At 36.5% G+C, this 24,463-nt stretch overlaps 1 protein-coding gene across 1 annotated transcript in view; it reads right to left on the bottom strand.

The window, feature by feature from the left end:
* Nucleotides 1-4,436: 4,436 nt before the first annotated feature.
* Nucleotides 4,437-24,463, bottom strand: part of LOC129260938 (trichohyalin-like) — a 39,452-nt gene continuing 19,425 nt past the window's right edge. Inside the window, exons 14-15 of the mRNA XM_054898948.2 lie at nucleotides 16,295-16,417; nucleotides 4,437-13,851 (exon numbers count right to left, since the gene is read on the bottom strand). Of these exons, the coding sequence (XP_054754923.2) occupies nucleotides 10,072-13,851; nucleotides 16,295-16,417 (3,903 nt within the window). The 3' untranslated portion in view covers nucleotides 4,437-10,071. The remainder of the gene's footprint in view (nucleotides 13,852-16,294; nucleotides 16,418-24,463) is intronic.

A 24,463-nucleotide genomic window follows, 5' to 3' on the forward strand; every position in this document is an offset into this window, starting at 1 on the left:
TTTATCCCCAGTTTATTTCTGGGCATTAACATGGAATCGCACAAATTAACCAGCATTTCAGAAAAAAAAGTGTTTGTTGTGTAGCAAGAGCCAAGAGAATGGTAGCTTTATAATGCTGTACATTTTCCTGTGTAGCCATACTATGCATGTATGAATCATGTTTTTGACATTAGATAAAGTAGTCTGGCTCTACTATATTATCACTTTTTTATTGAAAAGCAAAGCTTGAAATTACTTTCAAAGCATTTGCATAGACTCAGTATGATTTCAATTCGTGTCTAACTTTGCATCTGTAATATTCCATACTTTCATTTTAGGTGTGTGATGCTGTGTGCTATATTTCGTTATAGCCCTCTTAGAGAAATTTTACTAGATCATTACATGAATAATTTCAATCTGAATTTTCAGTGACTTTGACTTGAATGATTAATTGAAAACCGAGCCCTGTTGCCTGTAGTTAAAGGGGAAGTTCAACCTGACAAAAACATTATTGGAAAAATAGCAGAACAAATAATGAAAAAATATTGGTGAAGGTTTTAGGAAAATTCAATAAAGATTAAGAAAGTTATCACCCGGAATAACTAATTTTTTGTATTTGCGATGTCACATACGAGCAGCTGCCCCATGTGTTATGTAATATAAATGCATACATTTCTTTTTTTTTTTTAACGGTTTATAATGAATAGAATTTTTTTCTTGCGGGAGCAGGAGTGATATAATTTGTTTGTTGATATCTGAAGGTACAATAAAAATATTTTAATTTTTTGATAAAATGACATTTCATTGAATTTTGTAATTCACGATACATTGGAAGCTGTATGATGTTACAAATAAAAAAAATGACATTCAGATAACTTTTAAAATCTTTAATGGAATTCCCTCAAATTTCACCAATATTTTTTTCTGCTATGTTTACAATAAACTTTTTGTCAGGGTAAACTTCCCCTTTATTATAATGACAAAATTCACATGGAAGTTTATGCAACATTTAGGACCCAGCATTGCTGATATTGTCATTAGGTGTGGCCTTTAGATACTACAGGTGATTCTTTTGGAACCGTGAAAAAATCTGTTTGATGTAGAAGATGTAAATAACACGTTTGCATATTCTGGTCTGAAAAAAAAAAGAATGCTTCGGCTTTGATATGGAAGGTCAACATAAAGGACAAGTCCACCCCAACAAAAAGTTGATTTGAATAAAAAGAGAAAAATCCAACAAGCATAACAATGAAAATTTCATCAAAATTGGATGTGAAATAAGAAAGTTATAACATTTTAAAGGTTCGCTTAATTTCACAAAACAGTTATATGCACATCCTGGCTGGTATGCAAATGAGGAGACTATGACGTCATCCACTCACTATTTCTTTTGTATTTTATTGTATGAAATATTCTAATTTTCTCATTGTCAAGTGATACAACGATTAATTCCTTCCTGAACATGTGCAATTAGCATTGTTTAATACTATATGGTTCAGTCAAGTCGGTCCTTATTGTCAAATCTATAAAAATGAAATATTGTATAATTCAAACAATAAAAAACAAAAGAAATAGTGAGTGATGGACATCATCGACTGACTCACCTATTTGTGCATATCACTGTTTTGTGAAAAATAAGCGAAACTTTAAAATGTCATAACTTTCTTATTTTACATCCGATTTTGATGAAATTTTCAGCACTATGCTAGTTTGATTTTTCTCTATTCATTCAAGTCAGCATTTTCTTGGGGTGGACTTGACCTTTAAGCAGAGTCTTATGTTTTCCTTATGACATGTTTTATCAGGAGTTTGCATTCAAACTGCTATGATGATTACATACTCCTATAGAAATGCTACAATTTTTGGGTAATATTTCATGTACAGTATATCTGCCTTGAATTGTACAATAACTACATTCAGTCATGTAAAAAATTAAAAATACTGAGTATTTTTCTGTCATAAATTCATAAATTCGACAGAATTATTGAAAGTTTGTTAATGCTGAACACATGGACAATATTCATATTTTGCATCCACATTTGCCTTGTTTTGTGAAATCAGCATTGGCGCATATAGGTAATATGCGCTTGTGATTGCGCACTCCAAAAAAAAAAAGGGGGTGGGGATTCGGGATCCCCTTGCGGATTAAACCTTCACTGTGAACCTAACTCTAGTTCATAGTTTCACACCACTGTGCATAATACAATCCTCTCCATTGAAAATGCATTTGAAAAATGGAGTTGGACAGTGAAAAATGGAATTGGACAGTTTGTACATCATCTCTATTTCTAATTTCATTTGTATTAAGAGGACTATCAAAACTGATATTCTGAAAATTTAAAAGTATAATGTTAAATCAGTAGGTACATGTATGTTGTATTGTAACTTTTTATTTGGTTGCTCCGATGCCTTATACTGTGTGCTGGCATTGGACTCTGTGTGTACATGTACATGTTCTTGGACAAATCGAGTCAAGATATTAAAAATCAATATTACATATTTTGGGGTCCATATTTTTTTTATCAAGCCCTGTTACAAGAAAGATACAATCGATTTTGAGGTTTGTCGATAATCACAGCCTTGGGGCAAACCATGCATTTAAAAGTCAAGTCCACCCTAGTAAAAATGTTGATTTGAATCAAGAGAAATTCAAACAAGCAAAACCAAAAGCTTACCAAAATCATGAAAAGCTTACCAAAATCAGTATGTAAAATAAGAAAGTTACAACATTTATTACAGGACTCTATGTCCATGATGCATTGACTTGTGATTAATTTCATGTTTAAATAAGCGATGCCGATTGGTTAATTGCCAGCAGTATGAATAACAACATGAAACAATAGATCTTGTTTCTTGTAACTGATAATGCTATGCCAAACTATTTCCTCCCCTACTGTACGATATAAGAAGAATTCCTTTATTTATGTAAAGTTGGATAATGCGTGATTGATATAGTATACATATTAAGTTGGAACAGCGATGCATATGAAATTGATGCCATGTATATAATACATTGTACATGTATTACTTTGACAATGAAATAAAAAGGAATAATCTTGCAAGGAACTAATTTGACTCTTATCTTGATTTTTGTGTGCATCTTGTTTGAAGATATTTCTTTATTTTTATCTTACAAAGGTGATTGTAAAAGAAAGCATATATGGATACCAATTTGTCAATTTCTTTATAAAATGTTAATTGTAACTACATATTATTCAGCCCCCCCCTGGATTTCTGTCTTAAATCGTCAGTGATTTTATGAACAGGCTCAAACGTAATTTTTTTGCATATTCTGAAAGCCAGTGATTCACTCTATCGATTTGCCAAATTTCAGATAAAAAATTTTATTATTGAAAGAATAAGAGCATCATTAAATTTCTTACGAACCATTTCAACTCCCTCCTCAGACCATTCTTTGTGTACTATAAAGTCTCTGGAATGGTGCGCTCAGGCCAAAGACCCAACCTAGATGCTGCGCGTATATGGTTTGTGCTGCTAAAAAAACAGTGCGCATGGTTTTACCCCGTTTGGGTCAAACTTAGCAGCCTCTGAAATGCATACATGTGCACTTCATTTCAAATATTGAAAGAATGAAGATGAATTGCAGACAAAATTTTGTATATTATAAAGGAATAGAATAAATGCTTTAAATTGGTATAAATAATTGATCTGGTTTCTTTCAAAGTGTGAAGTTATGAGCGTCTGAAAAACATCCAAACTTGAGGTGATTATCTCGAAATATTTTGGAGACCAGCAGAGGTTTGAGCCAGTTCGTAAGATCACTGACGAAAAATGGGGATTATGAATCTCTGATCAAACAAAAAATTCATCTTCCAACTTGGAAAATAGTAAATTTAATCATGAGATATACAATCATTGATTACCTTATTTGCATAAAATAAGATATATTACCATATTGTGAAATTAAGTAAAAAATTTTGAATGTCATTAATTTTCCTTTCTTACTATACATCTGATTTCGATTAAGTTTTCAGCATTCTCCTAATTTGATTTTCTCCTTTTATTCAAATCCATTTTTTGTTGGGATTGAATTTAACAAATTGTGACCAATTCTTCTGCGCAACTGGGTTTTGACACTTAAATTCGTCATGTACACATGAATTGTTCAGATTATATTAGGTGTTAAAATAGGGAAGAACAAGTAACTGATGAAATAACGTAAATGAAATGCTATAAATCATTTGTCTATGTTAAAAGATATGACCAAGAATTTTTTTGGGGGGAGGGCACCCTCAATTCATGAAATATGAAAAATGCTCCTAAACAGCAATTTTACAAACTGGGGCCAAACATAATAATTTGCATGTTTGCATCATGAATATTTACTTGCATTTAGTGGTAACTACAATTTTTTCAAATAATATCAGTGATGACACCAATACACACGGAACACACATCACCGACACAAATCAAATATTACAATTATACCGCAAAAGTTGAATGTTCTTTTTTGAGTTTTGAAACATTTATTTCCAACCCAGAACAAGTCCTCTTGATAGATGACCGGATCTAAATCCAATTTCATTTCAACTTGATGTTTATAACACATTTTCTTTACATACAGGCAAAATATATATACACTGTGAACATATACATAATTATTGAGTTTACAACTAGATTTTTCTCTCATTAAGAGCATTTCCCATATAGAAGTTTTTAAATTTGGCTCTCTTTCCGCATCTTATTTACAAATCTACTGGAAATTATCTCAATGTACAGCATATGAAAAATAGTTTGCTTTCTGCATTTTCACATGAAAACATTGGTATAAAGAATGATTTTGAAGCACAAAGTAGGGAAAAATAGGGCTATTTATTCTGATTTTTCTCTCCATTATTCAAAGTATATCCAATACAACCCAGATCGTCAATTGCACAGGAGTGAGCTCCATGTACACTAAGGCCCCATTAACACAAAGCCTGGTGAACGATCCTACGACTGACTTTTGTAATTGACTGCACATTAGGATCAATGTATTGAATGTTACAATCAACCCCATAGCCAGCTGTTCAGCTCGTATTATGGACCAATATTCTTCAATCATGCACTTCAAATACCACACACTACACGGTGGTACTTGCATTACAAAATACACTAGAAATTATGAATAGGACTACACACAAGGGGTAGCTGAGCCACAAAATAAGTAATCGTATCTGTATGAATATATCATTAATGAACATCTTAAGTCCCCCTGGGCCGTCTTACAAAGAGTTCCTATTGATCCGATCGACCTCGACAATATGGAAACCCGTCAATGCCATTTTTTTTCTACAGGAAATTTGCACATGTAATGTCCTTTGTAAAGAAAGAGAAGCACACTGAATTTCCAAGGAAACAATGAATATATGAATATAAATCATATCCAGAAATATTTTGAACAAATGTGCATTTTAGATGTTGATGTTGCTGGCTTTCCATAATTGTGGTCGTCTTACTCTTTGTTAAGACCTGTAACACGAAGCATAGCATTGATTAGAGGGTTGAGCTCAACAATCGATTACATTGACCGACATGAGCAATCATTTGTAAAAGTTCAATTGCTATGCTTCGTGAGACCGGGCCCATAACATGAGCTGATACAGAACTGCGGGGACACAAAGACATGTAATTCCTATCTAAACTAATCATTTCGATGACATATTAACCTCAACAACAAACCCTGCCAACATGCAAATAATTACAATCCGGAGCATTGCCCCACATCTTGATATTCATGTAAGTAAAAAGATAATCTTGTTCACCGATAAGGTTATGTAGACTGGTTTAAACATGAGAAATTATTTTTTCTTTTTGGTGACAAAAGAACACTTCAGAATTTCAATACCTTTGCTGTCTCGTAACAAACACTATTTGAAATACTAGCCACTTAGTGGACATTTTATTAAATCTGACTTCTTTTTTACTACAGGGATTAACTGGATGCCTAGTGCTATGTATTTCCAGTATTAATGTCATGTTTTGTACAATGTGACCTTTATTACAAACAAATGGGGGAAGAACTTTCTTTCTATCCTTTTTTTTTTCAATCTAGAAAATCAAAGTACTGGGGTTCTTTACAAATAACATGGCACTGGAGGTGCAGTATCTGACAATGAGTATTTTCTGTGGTTGTTTGCTATTCCAATTTGTTATGACAATAATTGAAAAATATTCTAAATAAAATATTTTAAAACCTTAATTTTAATAGAAAAGAAAACATTTGAGAAAATGACATATCACTTGAAATAGAAGAATAAATACATATTTCAGAACTTTTACAAAAATCCACATCTATTGCAACTCACTGCCATTCCAAGAGGACAGACACTCTTGATGTTATTTAACTTGTAATCTCTTTTGATTTTAAGACATAGTTAGACCATGGCCCAAGTTAAACTAGACTTCAGAAATCAGGCCATAGACAATTGAATCCATTACAGGGACCACTCTGTTCCAAAGGCAATGTTTAAAATTTACGACTCATGAAAATGTTGTCTTTAAACTGCCAATTAATGCATTTTGAATAGTGAATCACAAGAGAAAAGAAAACTTTAAACGAAATTGCAAACTTCAGGAAATTTTGAACATTTCTATTTTCTAGGGAATGAACATGTCACATCCACTGTAAAAATGCCTATTGAGAATTGAGTTGAGTTGGTGAATCCCTGATTTTTCAATAATTTTCATCTAATTGTGTCAGATTCCAGACTTTCACCAAATGTATATCCATTCTTAATAGGTATCTATCACACAAAATGATTACCGGTAATTTCCAATTTTCGGATTGCCTTTCAAAATCAACATGTAAATAGTGAAGACAAAATACAAAATGTTAAAATGAACATGCATTTATATATGTAGCATACAACTGGGTGGTCTTTCATAAAGCTGTTCTTAAAGTCATGCAAAATTTTACGCACGACTGGAACACGTTCCACGTGATAAGTCAGCTACATAGCACAAGGGTCATCAGTTGTTCATAAAGTCCTCCGTAACTTGCGAAAAGCTTTAAGAAACGGCCACCGGACTTACAAAAATGGGTTTAGGGATCTGTACAAATAATTTCAAGAACTACAAAGAACCAGAATCCTATACTTTCAATTTCCTAAGATGATTACAATATTACTGTTAAGTGTTAATGCCCAATACTTTTTTCTCCATAACCATTATCGGCCGTACAAAAAAAATGATAGTCCCAACAATGCAATAACAGAGGCCCCTGTTACAACTAGTGATGTTGCAGCAATGCCTAATGTCACAACAACGCCTTATTTTTCCATCTTGGATCAAGGTTTGACATCACATTCCAAAAAATGTGACTGGGCCTAATAACTGTTAGTACTAACAAAGTTTCTATGCAGCCGTACGGACCACTTCATTGTGCAATATAATTGGTTTGCTTTCAAGTGTGCGAGTGATTATAATATAAAGCCTAGAGATTGATCAGGGGGCAGATTCCTAAAATTGATTACTTTGATTTACGATCAATCTTAAACATTAGTCCCACAATCTATCACTAGAGCTCTATGTTACAGCAGGTTGCGACCTATTATATCAGAACTCTGAACTCAAGCTTTTTTGAAGTTCTCCTCAAAATTTGTTAATCTTGAGATACAAGATATTAACAGCCAGTAACCCAAATCTTAGCAATCATCGTAGAACATTTTTTCACAATCGATTACATTGACTACAATGTACAATCACTAGTCAAAATCAAGCATATGAGTAATTTCTAACCTTTGCGTTACGGGACCCAGACTTGTCTATTCGAAACTTCACATAGATTTACGCATGAATTTGTATTACCTTCAGCAATTCTGTTTCTAATACTATATGGGTATGTACTGTCAGGTTTTAAAATAGTACATTAAGATTAAATCATTGTTCAGATGTGCACTAATAACCACCAACTTCTCGAATGAAACCATATATTGAAATAACTGTCAAATGCAACACTCGTCTTTTGCATGTACGACAAAACTATAAAGAAACTAATTGTTTAACTCCATAAGAGGGTGATTCACAAACTACTGAAATTAATTTTCAAGTGTTTGTGCAACACTCTAATATAGCTAAGTTGACTATAATTGGATTGCATTACGATCAGTGGTTCTCAACTAGGTTTCTTATTAATTGCAAGGGACCTTGTTACACAAAGCATTGCAATCAAACATTGATCTGATTTTTATGATTGATTGCATTGATCATGATGTGCAATCAAGCATACAAATCAACTGCAAAGTCAATCGCTAAATTTGTGAAAGAGGCCCCTTCCATGAAGCTTCCCTTTTTTTGTTCCAATTTAGAGTGAGCCCAAAATTGGAATACGCTGCATAAAAATTACAATTTAAAACAACCAGTGTGATAGTAAGGCAATCTTTTGACCATGATATTAATCAAATAGCAGAATAAATCATTGAGTTATGAAAATCAATGATTGTAATTAGTTTACAAGTACCTAGGAAATTAACAGAATAACATTCATTTATTCATGTCCAAATCACAATTCTAAATTTAATAAAGAATCATTATTTATTGATTTAATCTCAGCAAATAAAACCCTATTTTTTAAACAGTTTCAGAGAAACCCTAATCACAGAACCAGAGATGCCAAACTGATCAAGAACATTTCATTATTTTAAAGGCTGAATTTCAGTATTTTGGTAAAAAAATCAGTATTTTCACAGAAATACCATAGGACAACACATAAACTAAAACTTTAGAAATCAGTAATTTGCCTGAAACCGCCAGTATTCTTTCTCCTTTTTAAGTAATAATTACTGAAAACCAGTACTACTTGGCAGCTATGCAGAACAAATCACTGCCTTCTCCTACCCAATAATTAGACCCCATTTTGTTATATACCCCAAACCCTACATTATGATTTATGTAGTCAATTATGCAAACACGACAGTGAGGCAATCCTTTGATCATGATGTAAATTTCTATACCAAATAGCAGAATAAATCATGGTGATGCATCGTAATACCACAGAAGTCTTCAAAATAACTAAATTTAATAATGGGATCAAGAGTTACCTTGAAAAATCCACCAAATTGCCATAATGGGAGCTTCAGCCCCATATCCAGAACCACCGATCTAATAAAAATATTCATGTAGATTATGAAGAGACAGTAAACAAATAGCGAATAGGCATGAGTGAGATGGTGCGAGATTTCGATGAGGTGAAAGAAAGATGCTCTATTCAACGAGATGTTAGCCGAGCTGAATAGTGTCACTTTCTTTCACCGAATGCGAAATCTCGCACCATTGCACGGATAAGAATATTCTCTATTTGTGTTGTACAACGGCTCGGAGTTTAGCGAAAATATAAAAAACAAGAGTTTTTCCCTGCAGTAATCTATAAAAAGGGAGCAAAAATATTGAAAGCGAAAAGCAAAATCTCACAAGTGCACATGACCTTGGGCAGCATTGCGCATTTAGCCAGCAGGCTATACGCGTATTTCACCTTCATTTTTTTTTTACTGAGTGCAATGAATTGAATCGTATTGTGACATCACCTACTAAAGCTGTGCAACGGTACATTTTGGATGGTACGTTGTGTGTGCAATAGTACGCATGTTTGACATTCAGTCTCCCATTTGCTCGCGTACAAGCTAAGCAGGCGTTGTACAATATGAACATTGAAAAATAGCAACAATGGAACATAAACACTTTTCATCTTAAAACTCACTCAATAGTAATTATTTGCATGTTGAATATAATTCCTCCTTCATTGAAATTGTCTTCTAAAATCTATCTTTCTTATTACATTCAGTATTACCCATGATAATGAGATGAAAAATGAAAAATAATGCATGATTAGCTTGTTCCACAAGGTTTGTTCATGCTACTACCAAGCTACTACAAAATAGCGGATAAGAACTTCTTGGAGTGCTAAGCACTACTCACATCACAGCTTCTTCTATGCTGTACCCTGTACCTTAAACCTTGTCCACCTCAAGATAGCGAGAAGAGAAAGAATAAGAGAAGCCATTAAAACCATGCAGATTTGGTCTTCAGGAGATGCCTGAGATGTAACAGTTATCCCTGAACGAGGCGGGTTTATTGTCACTGGCAAAGTGAATGCTAGAGATTGATAGTTGAATTCAGGAAACGTACAGCTGCATCGCGAATCCTGGAGCTGAGGTTGCGCTTCTTCAACCTCTCCTCCCTTGCAATGTTTGCCTGGGCCGTCGTCAGACTGGCAGGGGTCTCGTTCTCTTCCTCGCCCCCTTTGTAAGGGGAATCCCGCCCCTGGACACACAAGCTCACCTCCTTGTCGACGTTTTCAAATTGTCTATCACTGCAGCTGCTCTCACTGTCTATCTCATCCTCGATCAGTTTCTTCCTGCTTCTCGTCTCCGGTTGGTGCGCGGGTTCGTCGAGCTCGTCGACGAACTCGAACGGATCGATCTCCGGGGTTTCCTTCTTAGCAGGTCCATTGGACAATGTATGTGAGATGACTGGCTTTTTTTTAGGGATACGGTAACTTTTCAGACTAGGTCGCGGCGAGGCACTAATTAGGATACGCTCTCTCAGTTTTGTGGCTTCCTCGTCTAATTGTAGCTTTTTAGGCGAGATCTTTGACGGGCTGTGGATCTTGATGGAAATCTTACTCGGTGAATCCCGAGTGGGAGTCCTAACAATACTGTACACTGGTTGATCACTGATGTCATCGCTGCTTCTCCTTTTCCTGTTTTTCGTTTTGCGATGGTGCGAGTCTCGCTTTCGCTTTTTGGACATGCCGTTCTTGCGCATCTCTGCCTCGCGGATGGCTTTCAAAGATATTTTCCGCTTGAGGGACGGCCTGTTGGGAGGATCACCCTCACTGTGTCTGTGCTCCGTGTCATTGCTAGTCACTGAATCCTCAACGGGTCTCAAAAATGGTCCTTCCAAGTATTCATCATCCTTCGACGCGCTACAGGACGTCTCCGAGCGCACATCGTCTTTCAATATCTCCTCCCTTCTCGCTTCAAGACGCAACGGAGACGAAGATCTGATGAAAAAGTGTTCCGAATCTGAATCGTCAATATCCGATTCATCTGCGTCCACACTCCTAGGTGAACTGCAGCGGTCATTGCTAACAGAGGACTCTCTGCTTCGATGTGGGCTCACAAGCCTTAGATTGCTAATGTAATTGTTGTGCTTTATCACAACGCCTTTCGTTCTTTCTTCGACCTGATTCAAATGTGGCACTGGGTCTTCCTCCTCTTCGTCATACTCTTTAATCTTTTCATTGATTTGCAGTAACAAGTCTGTAGCGTCTTCGTCTTCATCAGGCTCTTCTTCCTTCGAACCACTTTCCTCTCTTGTTTCTTCCTCATTCCCTTCCTCCTCCGCCTCAACCTTTTCCTCCATCTCTTCATACATCGATTCTTTTCCATAATCGTTCTTTCCTTCCTTAATTCCAGCAGACACATTATTCACAAGTTCCCTCTCATCGTTCCGACTGTCGTCCTCCTTTTTGTCAACCACTCGTATCCGTAGCCTCCTCTTGCTTTTCCAATGCTCCTCTTCCAGCTCCATCTCTTTTGTACTTAACCTTTTATTCTTCCAAGTATCCTCCTCTTCCTCCTTTTCCTCATCTTCATTCCTTGTCCTTATCCTTCTCTTATTCATCCAGTTCCCCTCATCCGTCCCTTCTTCCTTCTGCTCCTCCCTCACCCTAAACCTTCTTTTACTCTTCCAAGTTTCCTCCTTTTCCTCTTCTTCTTTCTCCTCCTCTTCGTCCCTTGCTTTAACCTTTCTTTTACTCTTCCAAGTTTCCTCCTTTTCCTCTTCTTCTTTCTCCTCCTCGTTCCTTGCTCTAACCCTTCTTTTACTCTTCCAAGTTTCCTCCTTTTCCTCTTCTTCTTTCTCTTCCTCTTCGTCCCTTGCTCTAACCCTTCTATTACTCTTCCAAGTTGCCTCCTTTTCCTCTTCTTCTTTCTCCTCCTCCTCGTTCCTTGCTCTAACCCTTCTTTTACTCTTCCAAATGTCCAACTTTTCCTCTTCTTTCTCTTCCCTCGCCCTAACCTTTCTCTTATTCTTCAAAATTTCCTCTTCTTTCTCTTCATCTCTCACCCTATTGTTTAAATTCCCCTCATCTATCTCTTCTTCCGTCTTCTCCTCCACAATGTCCCTAGCCCTAACCCTTCTTTTATTCTTCCAATTATCCACCTCCTCCCCTTCTCTCTCTAGGTTCCTTGCCCTTAACTTTTTATGCTTGAATTCAACAGGCTTCTCTTCCCATTCCTTCTTTTCCTCCTCTGACGAGTCCCTTGCCCTTAACCTTGGTTTATCCTTCTTATTCTCCTCATCTTCTACCTTATCCTCCATAACATCCCTCAACCTCAAGATCATTTTATCCTTCCTATTCTTTTCATCATCCTCTTCTTCTTTCTCCGCCTCCGAGTCCCTTGCCCTTAACCGAATTTTATCCTTCCAATGATCCCCATCCTTTTTCTCCTCCTCGTCCTCTTCCTTCTTTTCCTCCTCTTCCTCATCCATGTTCCTTGTCCTTAACCGTCTTTTATTCTTCCAATTATCCGAATCATCCTCTTCTTCTATTTCCTTTTTCTCCTCTTCCTCGTCCTCCTTTTCCTCTTCCTCTTCCGCGTTCCTTGTCCTTAATCTCCTTTTATTCTTCCAATTATCCTTAACATCCTCCTCTTCTATTTCCTTCTTTTCCTCCTCCTCCTCCTCTTTCACTTCCTCCTCTACATCTCTTGCTCTCAGCCTCCTTTTATTCTTCCAATTCTTCTCCTCATCCTCTTCAATTTTGTCCTTCTCCACCTCCCTTGAATCTATCATTTTCTTACTCTTCAAACTATCCCCCACTTCTTCCGGTTCCTCTTCTTTCTTAATGTCCCTCCCCCGAAGTCTTCTTTTATTCTCAAAATTAACCACCTGTTCTTCATCTTCCTTCTCTTCCTCCTCCACTTCCCTTGCCCTTAAACCCCTTTTACTCTTCCAACTTTCCTCCTTGTCTTCTTCTACTTTCTCTGCTTCTTTTTCCCTCACACTTCTCCTATTCTTCCTTTTCTCCTCGTCCCCTTCCCTCGATCTTGACCGTCTCCTAGTCTTCAATTTCCTCACTGCTTCCTCCTCCACTTCCCTCGCCCGTGACCTTCTTCTCTTAGTGGTTTCCTCAATCTCCTTCACTTTCTCTACCTTTACCTCTTCTTGCTCCGCTTCTAATTTATCTGGGGATTCCTTAGCCACTTCAACATTTTCCTTCAAGATAATTTCCTTTTCCTCCTCCTCCTTTACTTCCTTTTTATCCCCTTCCTCCTCTTCAGAAACGACCTCCTTCGCCCCTCCTGTCTCAACCTCTTTCTCTTCCTCCTCCCCCTTCACCGACTCCAGTTCAAACTCCTCATCATCGTCTCCTTTCACAGCCTTGTCCTTTTCCTCCTCCGATTCCACAACTTCATCCGCCGCTTCTACCGCCTCCATTTTCTCATCCTCACTTTCCTGTTCGTTGCATTCCTTGTCACTTTCTTTTCTCCTGTCCTCCTCTCCTGCGCTTGATATTGCATCGGTGTCAGCACCATTCTGCGTTTCCGCCGTCCTTTCCGAAGCACCCCCTTCGTTCTCCCGCTCGCTTCGATCGTCCGTATCACAATCTTTGGACAGCCTATCGTCCGTGTCGCAGTCTTTGGACGTTGACGTAGAAGTGTCTGTTAGTGTAGCCTCTGAGTCAGAGACTGGCAAGTGAATGGCAAATTTCCCGGCATTGATGGCCCATGCCAAATCTTCCTCGGAGTATCTGTCCAGCCCAGCTATATGCATGTCGTACTGCTTGCGGAATATCCCTTGACTCAATACGCTCAGCTGACGGCTTAACTTCTCTCGTCGTTGCACCATATAGCAAAGGTTCCGCACCTGGCAAAACAAAACACAAACAGAGGCTGTTAAGCTTTGAGAAGAGTAATCTTTATCAACCAAAGCAGAGCTGCCAACCTGGGCAAGACAGTATTTTGGGTGATTTCTCGAGAGGATATCTTTAAACAAATACCATAGAACACATAAAACTGAAAATTAAGAAATCTGAATTTTGCATGAAACGATCAGTATTCTTCTCATTTTTCAGAACTTAATACTGACAATCAGTACTACTTGGCAGCTTTGCTAAAGGATATCAAAAATACATACACTTCACTAGTACCTCTCTGGGAACTATCTTTTTAAACCCTGAAATACTGGGTTTAAAAGGGGAAACCAGATTCAAATACAATTCAAAATGAATAGAACCACTTCAATGGAAATAATAACAAAATTGTCTTGACATATATACTTCCATGAGCAGAGGAAATTAGTTTCCTTTTGCTCATGGCAAAAAAGTTCTGTCCTGTGAATAATTGTCCTGCAAGCCTTAAATTTTATGTTTTGGGGCCAAGGCCACATTTCTATAGGAAGTTTTATGGTTATGCATCTCCTAGCAAGATAATAAATTTGTGTTTTCTCTTTATTTTGGCTGCTTATTATAAGAGAACGAATAAAATTTCAAGTAGAGATGACTGGTTGACAAAGGCGAATGGGGTACATTGGTATGGGCACGTTCTGAGGGGTGACTGGCATGCTTTAAAGGACAAGTCCACCCCAGAAAAATGTTGATTTGAATAAATAAAGAAAAATCAAACTAGCATAACGCTGAAAATTTCATCAAAATCGGATGTAAAATAAGAAAGTTATGGTATTTTAAAGTTTTGCTCATTTTTCACAAAACAGTGATATTCACAACTAAGTGACATGCAAATGAGTCAGTCGATGATGTCTATCACTCACTATTTCTTTTGTTTTTTATTGTTTGAATTATACAATATTTCATTTTTTTACAAATTTCACAATACGGACCAACTTGACTGAACCATATAATATTAAAAAATGCTAATTCCACGTGTTCAGAGAGGAATTAATCGTTGTTTTACTTGACAATGAGGAGAAAATTAGAATATTTCATATTTCGTATAATAAAATACAAAAGAAATAGTGAGTGGATGACGTCATTAGTCTCCTCATTTGCATACCGACCAGGATGTGCATATAACTGTTTTGTGAAATTAAAGCGAAACATTAAAATGTCATAACTTTCTCATTTTACATCCAATTTTGATGAAATTTTCAGTATTATGCTTGTTGGATTTTTCTCTTTTTATTCAAATCAACTTTTTGTTGGGGTGGACTTGTCCTTTAAGAAGGGCCTTTTGAGTTTGAGGTGGGTGGTTTGAGGAGGGGATGGTCAATGAAGACATGGAAGAGGCAAGTGGAGGAGGAGAGTAGGAGGGTTGGGGTGAGGTTGGAGGAATGGATGCACTGAATCAGGGAAGGTGGAGGGTGGGGTATAAAGGCGATTGCTGCGAGTTTGAGGTGAATCCGGCCACCCTTGTTCACGCGGACAAAACCAGTTTTAAAACTTTGAATTGATAATGATTGGTATACTAGCAGTGGTTCTAAGTGCAGAGACTCCAACTCTCCCGCTCTCGGCGGGAGATCTCCCGCCGAAAGCCCATTTTCGCAAAATCTCCTGTTCTCCCGCTTGAGATTTAATATCTCCCGCTTAAGATGTGTTTTCTCCTGCTTAAATTATCTTTCTCCCGCCCAAACACCTTTTTAAACTAACTGGAATCAAATTTTCATATCCAAGCCGATATTCAAGTTAAGACTTACATGAAAGTAGAGCGTCAACGCTCCGCGCGATCTCGTACTCGTACATTTAACGGGTGCGAGCTAGCTAGCTAGCATCATCCCTCCTTAGGTCCTCCTATGGCCTACCGTACGTGTTGATTTGATTCATTGAATTGTTAATTACTAAGTACCATTCTAAGGTGTACATCCCACCCCCCCAAAAAAAATCACGACCAAGAACAAAACAGAAAAGGAAAGAGAGAAGGGTGAAATATGATATCAATTTTTTAATATGATGTCAAAATCTATCACAAAGTTGGATTTTTAAAGTAAAAGTGTCAAATTTTTTGATCGCTCGCAACTTTTTATGAATTTTATGGGATACACCATATCAAGCCCCCTCAAAGTTTTGGCTCATTACGCCACTGTTGCCATCAATATTGAAAAATTAGCCTGAGATAGCATGAGAGAGCATCTAGAATCCTAAAGCTTCCTGGGCCCTTTTAGCGAGACCTGGACCCCGGCCGTAAGGGACTTCGCGCTCGTGATCAAGTTGGAGTCTCCAGTTTGCTAGGGGATCCAGGCGGGAGAATCTCCAGATCAGAAGGTGTTTGGGGTTGGAGTCTCTGTAAGTGTAATTGTGGGCACATCAGTGATGCCTCATAATGAAATTCATTCGACAGGAAAACTGAACACTCACCCTTTCAAGATCTTGTCGTAGATGTACAAACATCTTCATTCTGGCAGTGAGGTTGTATTCTTCATTTGATCCCATGCTGCCAACTTCCTTGGTCGGCGTTACTAGAGGTTTATTGTGACCAGACTGAAAGGAATAACAACGTTGGCATGGTTACAAGTATTTTTAATTTTGTGATTACAATTTTTTTTTCAATATCATGGTCATACAATTGTTAAATATCCCTCAAAGAGGAGAAAACAGGAATTTTAACGCATTCCATTATAATTATTAACATTTATGTTTGCACAGTTGCTTTAGGCATCTTCAAAAAGAGTAAGACCATTGAATTTTGGTGAAAAATAAAAAATTATTGTGACTTGAATAAAAAGTAACAATAACTAATCAGGTTGGCATGGTTACAATTTTTCAAAATAATGACTGGCTACAGAAGAAAGGATAATAATTACAGATGAAGGCATTCTTATACTGGGTCTCCCCCCAAAAATGGAACAGAGAATATTGTTGTCTTCAAAGATCATTGAATTTTATTTTAGGAGAATTTAAAAAGTCAAAGTATTGTTAAGTAGTGTAAACACCGGTGTGTACGCTAAGCTGGTAGTGGTCCGTCTCACAACAAGGAGGTACAAACCCTGGCCGCGTCAGACCAAAAGATGTTAAAAGATGGGAGTTTCTGTTACCCCATTTGGCTTTCAACAATAAGGGATAGAGCTACGTCAATATGGCGCTGCCCAGTGGCTGCCGGGCCCACAATCAATTGGGCATCATTTTTGGAGTATTTCTTTATTAGATTTCATTTCAAAAAATAAAATATGGATCTTCATTTTTTTTTAAAAGGAAAAGTACTAGACCAAGTGCCAGGACCTAATTGAGAAATTCAGACTTTTCTTCATGAAATACATTCTGACGGAAAAAGGAGCAAGTAGAAGGCATTGCTGAGCACCTAGGTTGATTAGCAGACCTGCCAACCTCTGGGAATGAAAAAGTGTATTCTGTGATTAAACAAATGGAACACCTATGGCAGTCTCGCCTGCATTACGCGATTTAATATAGCAGCAGTGCTAACTTTTAAAACTACTATAAAATAATCATTCACAAAAACACCATTCATATAATGACATAATACCACGTTCATTGACCATAAATGACATTTGAACGGTGACTTAAGACTTGTCAACTACACCCATGTCCACATCTATAAACTTTCAAAGTTATGATGGCAATTCAGCAATTACCCCAACATGGCCTAAGTTTATTGACCTTAACTGACCTTTGACCTTGGTTTTGTGACCTGAAACTCACAGGGGATGTTCAGTGATACTTGATTACTCTTATATCCCAAGTTTTATGAACTAGATCCATAAACTTTCAGAGTTAGGATGGTAATTCAACAAATACCCCCAACACGGCCAAAGTTCATTGACCTTTATTGACCTTTGACCATGGTCATGTGACCTGAAACTCGTACAGGATGTTCAGTGATACTTGATTACTCTTATGTCCAAGTTTTATGAACTAGATCCGTAAACTTTCAGAGTTAGGATGGTAATTAAACAAATACCCCAACGCGGCCAAAGTTCATTGACCTTAAATGACAATTGACCATGGTCATGTGACCTGAAACTCGCACAGGATATTCAGTGGTACTAAATTAACCTAATGTCCAAGTTTCATGAACTAGATCCATAAATTTTCAAAGTTATGATGGTAATTCAACAAATACCCCCAACTTGGCCAAAGTTCATTGACCCTAAATGACGTTTGACCTTGGTCATGTGACCTGAAACTCAGGCAGGATGTTCACTAATACTTGATTAACCTTATAGTCCGGTCTGTTAGCGTCAAAAACACCCTACTTGTGGACACGGTGGACAAAAGCATGATTTTTTCTCCAGACCTTTGTTTATGTATGAGAATTAAAAATGGGGTATGCTCCAAAAAATCTGGCTGCAGGAACAGTGAAAAAAATGGGTGAAAATGTCAGAATTTATGAGTTTAGATTGGTCTGATATATAGACTAGCGCTAGTGCAAAACTCAATAGCAGTGCATTATTTTGCATTGGTTTAGTTCTTGAATTCAGACCCTTTTTGAACAAATATTCTGTTTGTCCTCACATCTCAATGCACTAAATATCTGAATGCAGATGCTAAACAAGCCGAAGGGTGGTGGTGGAGGGGGTTGAATGTTGGTGTGTATGTACATATTTTGGTCTTGTGGTAAAGATGTGCCATATACATTTTTTGCATGTGTTGGAAATTGTGTTGCCATGGTAACAGTGTATTATGACAAAAATAAGGTAAAAATATTGCAGTTAGAACTACTTCCTCTGTTTTCATCAGATTCTCATGAAATTTGGCACACACATTGGTCTTGAGGTGAAGATGTCTAAGACACATTTTTGTGTGTCTTTCAGAAATTTTGTTGCCATGGTAACAACATAACATTTGGTGAAAATTGGGAAAAAAAACCTTACAATTCAAATTGCTTCATCAGTTTTCAATCAATTCACATGAAATTTGGCACACACATTGGTATTAAAGTAAAGATGTACAAGGCACTTTTTGTGTGTGTTTCAGAAATTGTTTTGCCATGGTAACAACATATTATATGGCAAAATTTAGGTAAAAACCTTGCAATTAGAACTACTTCATCAGTTTCAAACCAATTCTCATGCATGAAATATGGCTCACACATTGGCCTTGAGATAAAGATGTGCAAGAACCTTTTTTTTTTTGCATTTGTCAGAGAGTGCATTGCCTTGATAACCACATATAGCCAGAAATGCAGGGAAAACTCATCAATTGTGGATCAATCTACTTCTCTGTTTTCAGCCTGTGCTCAGAAAAGTTTACACAAATATTCATTTACACAAAGATTCATATTCAGTGTTAAAGGGGAATCCAGCCTTGGTCATAAAATGTTGTGTGGAAAAGGAGAAAAATAAGAAAGGTGAAAGTTTGAAAGCAATCGGATAAGCAAAATAAAGTTATGGCTGCTTTAAAATTAAGATCCCTAAGGCTACTAGTATGTAGATTTCAAATTGACAATGGGTAAGTAAATTATGACAAGGGGCGAGGCTGCAAGGACAACTTTCCCATTGGCCTTGTACTTTGATTTTTGGTTTTCTCCTAAATTCCATTGGGGCCGTAATATAAACCTGTTAGTATAATGTTTTATGTCCTCATGAAAGAAAGATACAATTTGAAGTAAAACTTTTGAAAAAGACATTTTAGTCAATTAATTATTTCTGTACATGGAAGAGTGGTCCTTCCCTTACATCATTATGACATCACGTATGCGGCCAATTTGAAGTCTTCATGGGTATATAGTGATTACCAATGTTTACAACTTTTATATATTCACAACTTTCTTATGGTTTGTCTGATATTGTTTAAACTTTGACCTATTGTCTGATTTTTCCTTTTCCTCTAAAAACAAGTGTTTATTTGGGTTGGATTCCCCTTTAACATCATAAAATAGCGCAGGGTATTCATGGTATTAATCACATTCAATAACATTTATAGGTTCTTTTTTGGGGGGGCGGAGGAGGTCCTTAAAAACTGACAACATAAAAATATAGAAGGTTAAAGGCCATGGCCATTAGGAACGTAAACACTCTTAAAGCAAGCACCCCTTCCATTTTTTTTTTTTTTTTTTTTTTTTTTTTTTGGGGGGGGGGCCTTTAGAAAATTGCCACATAAAGATTAAAAGGAAATAATTACAACTAGGAACTGAACCCCCCCCCCCAAAAAAAAGGGGGGGAAGAAAAATCCTTTACACTTCAGCGTATTAATTTAAAGCCTAAAACATTCTGGTGTGATAAAAGATCATTTCCGGTGCCCAATTAATCAACGTTTTATTTATCTCCTACTCAGTATTTGTTCATTTCAGTTCTTACTCTGACTTTCTTACATCACTTTTTGCACTTTTTGCACTTTAGAGCTTTACCATACCTTCTTGTTTTGTTTCCTCTCCCCCCCCCCTCTTTTTCTCCCTCTCTAAGTACATTTTTCTTTGCTATTTTAAATCATTATTATCTAGCAACAATTATTCCATTTTGAATGCTTACACCTACACTGAAATATAATACCATGACATTTATTATTTTCTTCATAATCTTTTAAACTCTATTTTGGCTACACTCTGTCCTAAATAATACTATTAGCTATATTTAATGTCTAGTTTAAAGAATTGAAGAAATGGCTGTCATGATATTATATTTTGGTAAAGGTGCATCAAATTCATAGTTGCAGCATTCAGAATGGAATAACTGTTGCTTGAAAAAAAAATGGATTTAGTTTTTTTCCGAAAATCCTCTGTGAAAATTTTAGTTATATCACTGAGTTTTTCCATTCCTGCAGTTACCACCATCTGAAAGGGATATGACTAGAATATATGTAGAGAAATAAAAGTCATAATTTGCTCAATGAACAGTGAATACGTCTGTCCTTACTCCAATGGAAAATTATTTGCATTTTTTGTGACAGTCAGATCTTGCATCCAACAATTTTGCTACTGAAACATAATATTCATTTTTTGACAATTGGAGATGTAGGATGTATAAAGCAGGGGGCTGTCACAGAAATATACTGAAAAAATTAAATGAAAGAAAATAGAAGGCAAAAATTTATTGTGCACATATGCATATTTTTGATATGGTATGTTATTGAGTCATGGATTTGCAAGTGAATTTCTAAAACAAGTGCAGAGATTTTTGTATATATATATTTCTATAATTAGTTGCATGATTAAGGTACACTTTATAATATGTCAGAAAAAATATACTTGGAGAGAGAGAGAGGGGGTAAAAAAAGAAGAGAGGAACCATAAGATGGTATGGTGAAGCTCAAAATCAAGAGTGATGTGATATAGTTAAAAAGAAAGAGTAGGAATGGAATATGAATAACAGACTGAGTAGGAGAATATAAATAAACAATGATTAATTGGCTACTGTAAACAATTTTTTACCAAAGCAGAATGCATTAAACATCAAATGAACGGTCTGAACTCTGAAGTGCAAATGACTCTCCTTACCTTTTAATGGGGGGGGGGGGGCATTTTTCTGCTCAAAAAATATATCAGCCCCCTATTTTTTCAGGGGGGGTTAAGTTCCTAGTCATAATCCTTTAACTTTTACTTTTATGAGGTCATTTTCTAAAGACCCCCCCCCCCCCCAAAAAAAGGGAGTAATGTCTCGCTTTAAAATCCAAAGACCCCTGAGGGGCAAAGGCGTAGACTGGTTGAGCATGGGGAGATAGAAGTGGTATGGGGAGGGGTGCACATCTTGGGGAGGTGGAACTAAGGTTTGGAAAATCAGCCGTTGAAAGTAGAAGGGGTACACATTTTGTTTTGCTTGCCAGTGTTGGAACTCCTTTGCCACAGCGGAAGGTTTCACATTCACCCAGTGTACCCCCAGCCTATGCCCTTGAGGGGATGCTTATTTCAAGAGTGTTAATGGACACCGCCTTTAAAGGACAAGTCCACCCCAACAAAAAGTTTATTTGAATAAAAAGAGAAAAATCCAACAAGCATAACACTGAAAATTTCATCAAAATCGGATGTAAAATAAGAAAGTTATGACATTTTAAAGTTTCGCTTAATTTCACAAAACAGTTATATGCACATCCTGGTTCATATGCAAATGAGGAGACTGATGACGTCATCCACTCACTATTTCTTTTGTATTTCATTATGCCAAATATGAAATATTCTAATTTTCTCCTCATTGGCAAGTGATACAACAATTAATTCCTCCCTGAACATGTGGCATTAGCATTGTTTAATATTATATGTTTCAGTCAAGTTGCTCCTTAATGTCAAATCTATAAAAAATGAAATATTGTATAATTCAAACAATAAAAAACAAAAGAAATAGTGAGTGATGGACATCATCAACTGACCCACCTAGTTGTGCATATCACTGTTTTGTGAAAAATAAGCGAAACTTTAAAATGTCATAACTTTCTTATTTTACATCCGATTTTGATGAAATTTTCAGCACTGTGCTAGTTTGATTTTTCTCTATATATTCAAGTCAGCATTTTCCTGGGGTGGACTTGACCTTTAACCTTTATTTTGATGTCAGATTTTAAGGACCAATCCCGCTCCTCCCCCAAAACCTAGAAATGTTACTGAAGGTGATTAATACCCCCACACTCATATATTTTAATGCAGTTTAGAATTTGATATGAATCTTTACCCAAAGATGAATATTTCTTCCAACTTTTATGAGCACTGATTAAAAAAAGGGGAAGTTGTTTGATCCACAATGAGTTTTCCTGCATTTCTGGCTATCATATGTGGTTACCATGGCAATATACTCTCTGACAAATGCACACAAAAAAATGGTTCCTGCACATCTTTACCTCAAGGCAAATGTATGAGCCAAATTTCATGAGAAATGGTTCAAAACTGATGAAGTTGTTCAAATTGCAAGGTTTTTACCTAAATTTTGCCATATAATATGTTGTTACCATGGCAACACAATTTCTGAAACACATACAAAAAGTGCCTTGTACATCTTTACTCTAATACCAATGTGTGTGTCAAATTTCATGAGAATTGATTTAAAACTGATGAAGCAGTTTGAATTGTAAGGTTTTTTTTCCCAATTTTCACCAAATGTTATGTTGTTACCATGGCAACAAAATTTCTGAAAGACACACAAAAATGTGTCTTAGACATCTTCACCTCAAGACCAATGTGTGTGCCAAATTTCATGAGAATCTGATGAAAACAGAGGAAGTAGTTCTTAACTGCAATATTTTTACCTTATTTTTGTCATAATACACTGTTACCATGGCAACACAATTTCCAACACATGCAAAAAATGTATATGGCACATCTTTACCCCAATACCAAAATATGTACATACACACCAACATTCAACCCCCTCCATCACCACCCTTCGGCTTGTTTAGCATCTGCATTCAGATATTTAGTGCATTGAGATGTGAGGACAAACAGAATATTTGTTCAAAAAGGGTCTGAATTCAAGAACTAAACCAATGCAAAATAATGCACTGCTATTGAGTTTTGCACTAGCGCTAGTCTATATATCAGACCAATCTAAACTCATAAATTCTGACATTTTCACCCATTTTTTTCACTGTTCCTGCAGCCAGATTTTTTGGAGCATACCCCATTTTTAATTCTCATACATAAACAAAGGTCTGGAGAAAAAATCATGCTTTTGTCCACCGTGTCCACATAATTCCGCTAACAGACCAGACTATTATGTCCAAGTTTCATGAACTAGATCCATAAATTTTCAAAGTTATGATAGTAATTCAACAAATACCCCCAACTTGACCAAAGTTCATTGACCCTAAATGACCTTTGACCTTGGTCACGTGACCTGAAACTTGAGCAGGATGTTCACGTATACTTGATTAACCTTATGCCCAAGTTTCATGAACTAGGTCCATATACTTTCTAAGTTATGATGTCATTTCAAAAACTTAACCTTCGGTTAAGATTTTGAAAATAATTCTCCCAACATGGTCAAAGTTCATTGACCCTAAATGACCTTTCACCTTGGTCATGTGACCTGAAAGTCAGGCAGGATGTTCAGTAATACTTGATTAACCTTATGTCCAAGTTTCATGAACTAGGTCCATAGACTTTCTAAGTTATGATGTCATTTCAAAAACTTAACCTTAGGTTAAGATTTGATGTTGACGCCGCTGCCGCCGAAAAAGCGGAGCCTATAGTCTCGCTCTGCTATGCAGGCGAGACAAAAAAGTGTATTTTTCCCCAAAAAAGTGTATTTCATAATAAAATGTGTGGCGCACTAGCTCATCGCAGCGCTCAAGCTGCATATAAGCTAAAATGCGCACTGCTCTTGCAGATAAAAAAAAAAACATTTAAACATGTGTATATCTCACCCTGGTTTTAACAAAATGATTGAAAAAAAACAAGTTACCTGAAATTACATTGGTCTAATTACCATATTTGTGTAAGTTTTATGAAATAGAGACATATAGAGATGATTTTTCTCAATAAATTACGATTTTGTAAAAAAAAAAAAAAAAACGTACTAAATACGCCAAAAACGTACTGGTTGGCAGGTCTGGATTAGGGGCCCCTTTCATAAAAGTATGGTAACTTTGCCATTGCTGTAACTATAGAAACCTTGCTTGTGATTGGCTGCTGAGTCCCAGTATCACTGT

This window comes from Lytechinus pictus, unplaced genomic scaffold, assembly GCF_037042905.1.
Source record: "Lytechinus pictus isolate F3 Inbred unplaced genomic scaffold, Lp3.0 scaffold_19, whole genome shotgun sequence".
Taxonomy (NCBI): Eukaryota; Metazoa; Echinodermata; class Echinoidea; order Temnopleuroida; family Toxopneustidae; genus Lytechinus; species Lytechinus pictus.